We start from the raw sequence: 6,000 nt of genomic DNA, 5'->3' as shown, positions 1-6,000 counted from the left end.
CTGTTTGTGCGGGAAGTGGGAGTGAGTGAGTGAAGTGCGCGGAGAGGCCAGGCGGGCCCCAGTGACTGCCGCAGCCATGCCGTGTAGCTGCTTCGGTAAGAAAGACAAGAAGGCCGGTGCTAGTGCGGAGAAATACTCCCGTGAGCCCGAGAAGGAGCCTCTGACCACCCAGACCTCGGCCCCGGCTCCTGCTGAGGCCCCGGCTCCGACGCAGACCGAGCCTGTCCCGGCCACCCCACCCACCCCTGTCACGCCCACCTCGGCTGATGCTCGTCTCCGCCCCGAGGATGACCCGGACAAAGCTTCTCGCCGCCGGGACGTGGTGGCGTCCTTCTACAGTGACCAGTGTGAGTTGATCGGCTTCAAGGCCACAGGCTCGCGGCCGCCCTCCGCTGTTGTTGGCAGCGGCGGCGAGAATCCCTCCGCCACTTCCTCTCCGCTAGTCTCCCCGCCCTCCTCCTCCCGTGCCAGTGCGTTGTCTCGCGCTGACCTCGCCCTCAAACGGCGCGAGTTTTTCAAAGATTTGGCCGTGAATGACCTGAACAGCTCGCGGTACGGGACGTCCGAGCCGTCCTGGCGACTGGTGGATTCCGGCTCCTTGACAACGCCCCGCCGCTCCCACCAGCAGGACGGCCACCACCACCACACGCTGCCCGCACAGGCCAGGTTCGGCGGCGTCGTCCTCCGTCCCATCAGCACCCCATCCAAAGCTACTTCAGGTCCTGACCTGCGCATCATTAACGGGGAGTCCTTGGACAGCCTCGACCACCAGAAGCATGACGACAAAGTATCTGAGTCCGAGCCCCTGCTGGGTGGCGGGGCCCCTCAGGAAGCTGCAGCACACCGGCAGGAGGCGGGCGTCCAGGAACCGCTCCTCGCCACTCAACTCTCGCAAGGGGACCAGTCCACTCCAGCATCACCAGCAACGCCCCCAGTGACCCCAGCAACGCCCCCACCAACGCCCCCAGCAAGAGCAGAACCTTCGGCCCCAGAGATGCCCAGCTTTGAGCAGCCGCTTGCCTCAGAGGCGCTGATCGAGCTGGCCGCGACACATTTAGAGGGCAGCTCGATGGCCCCGCAGCGGGAGGAGGGGCAGCTGGTGGTGCAGCAGCAGTACATGCAGCAGGTGTCTGTCGGGAGTGATGACGAGCGTCTGGGTGAAGGTTCGTGTATCCTGATCAAGGAAGCCTTTCCTGAGGAGCCTCTCGCACACCCGGACACGTCCTCACATGATGTCCCAGCCACGACCAACGCCTCGGGCACCACACCAGCGCCATCTGTTACTCACGAGGCCGAGGCCGCCCGGCACGTTTCGCAACATTCCAGCGAGCAGCCTACCACGCCGCCACCCACGGGCAGCCCAGGCCAGCGGCGACCTTCCTTCCCGAAGGAGGAGGAAGAGAGGGAAGAGTTGTCGCGGCTCACGGACCAGGCGGCGCTGGATTCTGACCAAGACTTGAGGAGGGCAACGTCCTCCCCGGAAACCTCTCCGCCTGGCTCGCCACAGGAGTCACGGCAGCTGCATGTGGGGGAGAGTGTGACGGCGGCGGCAACCGAGCTGCATCCTGACGCTCCCCAGCCAAAGCAGGAGTCTGGAGGCAGCCCCGAGGAGGCGAGGCTCAGTCCAACCATCGTGGGCTGCATCCCCAAGGCAGCCCCCACCCAGGAGGCAGAGGGCAGCCCGCCATCCCCACCCAACACCCCGCCCACGAACCACTCTCCCACGACCGATCCGCCCACGACCCACCCGCCGTCGCCGCCCGCCGGAGAGAAGACCACTGCACCGGCACCGCCCACCCAACCTAACATAGATGAGCGGGCGCCGCCCCCGCTCACCCCGCCCAACAAGTCAGAGAGCTGTGGCGTGGCCGTGTCCTCCTCGCAGCTGGAGGACGACGGGCTGGGCTCCGACATCGACGACGCGCTGAGCTCCCTCGAGTGTCTCACCGAGGAAGGTAACAGCGAGAAGCGGGCGACGGCCTCCACCTAGGACCACCCCCCTCATCCCCACTACCCCCAACCTTCCTTCCCCTGCCGCACCCTGCTAACACCCCGCCCCAACCAGCACCCCCACCAGACACACGAGCAGCTGTCACCACCACACAAGTCAAACCAACGCGGCTGCCTTCCTTACTCCTCACCCCCCACCCCCGGCACACAGCTGGCACCCCCACATCACCCCTATCCCAGGCTGTCACCCCCTCCGCCCCTCCCTCTCCAGCTGTCACCCCACACTGCCATCCACCCACCCCAGGCGTCAGAGTGGGCGTGTCTTTTAAGCCAGTGTCTGTATTCTATCGTTTGGCAAAAATAAACTTATTTAGCTATAATCCAGTGTTTGTTTTTTATCCTCGTCCATGTATGAGTGGTAATAGTGTGCCTAACTAGTACTTGTCTCACTTCTTCTGCTGCTACTACTACTTCTTATACTGTTAATACTACTGTGCCTGCTGCTGCTGCTGCTAGATGTGATTCGCGAGGTTGCTGACTGACTGATTCCTGCTGCTCTTCGCTGACACGTGACTGCTGTTGCTGTTGTGGTGTGTCAGGCAATTGTTCTTCCTGCTGATGTGTTATTGATGGCGATGATGATTGATGGAAGGGGCGTAGGATGCTGAGGATACTGGTGACACTGATGGTGATGACTCAGAGTTAAATGGTGGTGGTGATGATGGAAGGAAAGGAAGATGCTGAGGATAGTGATGATGATGCTAATGGTGTTGAGTTAACAGATGATGGCGTTGATGTCGATAGGAGATGATGATGGTGGAGAGTGGGGGATGTTGAGGAGTGTGATGCTAATGGTGATGATAGTGATGAAGGGGAGAAGGCTAATAATAATATTTAAGTATGGTGATGATTACATGTTAACATAAAAACGAGTGATAATGAGGATACTGAAAATTGTGGGGATAGTGACGTGCAACTGTGACGATAGTGAGTGAGGCTAATGATAGTGACGGTGAAGGGTTTGCACCTGAGTTAACCTGGACTTGAGACACGAGGACAGGTGAGAGTAAGAGTGACTAATGGGGAGGCGTGGCCGAGACTCACCTGTATTTACGAGTGAGCTTGCATCTTACCTTACCAACGCAGGTCTATGCACGACTAATGAGGCGATATACGATGTTGGTCAGCATGTGTGTGCAGATTATTAAGTGTATACCTGTATGTCAGGCCAACCTCCCCCACAGAAGGGAAGCTCTGGATATGACAAGGGAATAGATAATTGGATTTACTTAAGACTTGTTTGTAATAAGGAAATATGTGGGATTTGTTTAGGTTAGTTTGGCAAGGAAATAGTTGAAAGATGATGAAGAGTTTATATATAAGTATAACGTTTTGATATCTGAGCTTCGATTTCTTTATTGGAACTTAGAGACTTGCTGTTGAATAGAGACGGAGAAAAAAAATAACAAACGAAAACAGTCATGAAAGAAAAACTTATAGATATACTTACCAAACGCAAGCTTGGGATGAAGAGAAGGAAAAAAAAAAGTGGTTGAGGAAACGAGAACTTATCCTTGATTTAGCTAAATGTAATACAAGGAAAACTTTGAAAACACGACACAAACACGTAACAAAACATATGATAAACAAGGAATAATGTAAATACACTGACATAAATGACATAAATAACTCCTGGCTTGCGAGGGCGTAGGTGGTGTTGGTGAGGTGAGAGGGCGTGAAGGGCGCGGCACGGTCCACTTGGCCAGGGCGTCTTACTCCTGCAGGCGCTCAAGGTCCGTAGTTGTGTAGTGTCTTCCGCTTCTTGTATTTGTGTATATTGTGATGCTTTGGTGTGTGTGTGTGTGTGTGTGTGTATGTGTGTGTGTGTGTATATGTTTAGTTACCCTTTTATGTGTGTGTGGGTGTGTGTAGCCGGGTGGATGGATGTGCATCTGTTTGTGTTCACGTATGCGCCCTTCTGTGTGTGTGTGTGTGTGTGTGTGTGTGTGTGTGTGTGTGTGTGTGTGTGTGTGTGTTACTCATTGTGTGTGTTTTTTTCTGGCATCTGTCTCAATTTCACTTACTCATCCTGCTCTCTCTCTCTCTCTCTCTCTCTCTCTCTCTCTCTCTCTCTCTCTCTCTCTCTCTCTCTCTCTCTCTCTCTCTCTCTCTCTCTCTCTCTCTCTCTCTCTCTCTCTCTCTCTCTCTCTGTTCACCTTAATAATTACTAATTGTTGGCATTATGGAGTGAAGGGGGAGAGGGGGAGGAGGGGGCCCCACCATCACCACCACCACCACCACCACCACCACCACCACCACCACCACTCAATCCTATCCTGCCCTTCCTCGTAATAGTGACTTTTGTGTGTGGTTGTGTTTGTCTAACATTTTATTAGTGAGACTGTGGTGAATGAAACCCAGTATAACTCCTATTTTCTCCCTCCTCCTCCTCCTCCTCCTCCTCCTCCTCCTCCTCCTCCTCCTCCTCCTCCTCTTCTTGTTTTCTTCATCATCTGCATTCTCTTTATACTCTTCCTTCTGCTCCTGGTTCTCTTCACCCACAGCCTCTTGCCCTTTATCCTCTTCCTCCTTTTGGTTCTCTTCATCTTCCCTTGTGTCTTCCTAGTCATCTTCATCATCTCCTCCTCCTCCTCCTCCTCCTCCTCCTCCTCCTCCTCCATGATCTGGGTCACAGCAATGAGTTGTAATAACACGAATAACATTACCAGTAACATAGTGACGTGTGTGTGTGTGTGTGTGTGTGTGTGTGTGTGTGTTTTGCATGTTTTAAATCTAACGTTGTCTTAATAATACGAGTAACTGTCGTGAAGATTATAGTGAAAGTCTTGTGTCTAACCATACTGCCTCTGGTAAGTGATTATTTAGAAGGTAACGATTGGTGTGTAGTTGAGTGTAGTGAAACTGGGAAATACTTGGAAGGCATTGTTTGTTTAAGTGTGTGTTAACTGAGCTATTCTCTACTTATGATATATATACACGAAAATGGGTAATTTATAGTAAGAGTAATGGATGAGTGAAATGTATTGTCTAATTATGTATACGTTTTCCATTTGTTTGTGCTGAAGTTGTGTGTGTGTGTGTGTGTGTGTGTATGTGTTTAGATAATCTATGGTGCAAAAAAATCAGTTACTGTAGATTTTAAAGCTGGCACTACAACACCAGCCAGATGTACAAACACAAATGGACGGGACATACAACTTTTGAACGTGAAGGCAGCCATGCAGATAAGCAAATAATTATATGAACATATGAATTAATAAAACGGATGAGTAGATAGATAGGCAGATAGACAGACAGAACAGACAGACAGACAGAACAGACAAAATAACAAAATACACACATACGAACTTACGCAAAGGTAGACTGGCATGCATTTTAACATTCACACAGACAGACGGACAGACAGATAGGCAGTCAGACGGGCGAAAAAAAAAATAAATACATTGAGACAAACATAATACTTCCAAATTAAGATACGTGCATACAGACAGACAGACGGGCAGGCATGCAGAAAAAAAAGACAGACATGAATACATACATATATAAACATACATACATACATACATACATACATACAGACAGACAAATACCGAGGCCAGCACACCACCACATCACCAGCAGAACATAGTAACAGCAACACCCGATATCGATTCCATTACAAACTTTTCTTAACTTGCACTCAATTGGCCGGGCATCGCGAACCAGGATAGACAGACAATGATGTAAGAAGGCAGGCGAGGCAGGGCACCACCACCACCACCATCACCACCGCGCCCTGCAGCCTGTGGGAATGTACAGGGAATGGGAGGGGCCGCTGCCTTGTACAAACTATACATGTTGTGAAGATGTAGTTTGTCTGTTGTTGTTGTTGTTGTTGTTGTTGTTGTTGTTGTTGTGTTTGACGTGATTGTTGATATGGTCTGTTTGTTTACTTTTTGTATGTTTATCGTGTTAGGTTTTATTTTTCTTTGTTTTTCTACTGCTGCTGCTGCTGCTACTACTACTACTACTACTACTACTACTACTACT

General features: G+C 51.4%; 2 protein-coding genes across 3 annotated transcripts in view; both read left to right on the top strand.

Annotated features, from left to right (window-relative positions):
- Window positions 1-6,000, top strand: part of LOC135089238 (adenylyl cyclase-associated protein 1-like) — a 98,854-nt gene that overhangs the window by 21,791 nt on the left and 71,063 nt on the right. The gene's annotated exons all lie outside the window — the stretch shown is intronic.
- Window positions 77-1,990, top strand: LOC135088886 (uncharacterized). Its single transcript, XM_063983948.1, has one exon. It carries the CDS (start codon window positions 77-79, stop codon window positions 1,988-1,990), a length of 1,914 nt encoding a protein of 637 aa, XP_063840018.1.

The sequence above is a fragment of the Scylla paramamosain genome, chromosome 32, assembly GCF_035594125.1.
Source record: "Scylla paramamosain isolate STU-SP2022 chromosome 32, ASM3559412v1, whole genome shotgun sequence".
Taxonomy (NCBI): domain Eukaryota; kingdom Metazoa; phylum Arthropoda; class Malacostraca; order Decapoda; family Portunidae; genus Scylla; species Scylla paramamosain.
This window is presented reverse-complemented; position numbering and strand designations above follow the sequence as displayed.

Bases quoted from the DNA above. Each gene is read 5' to 3' on its own strand.
- LOC135088886 (XM_063983948.1), top strand. From the start codon at position 77: ATGCCGTGTAGCTGCTTCGGTAAGAAAGACAAGAAGGCCGGTGCTAGT.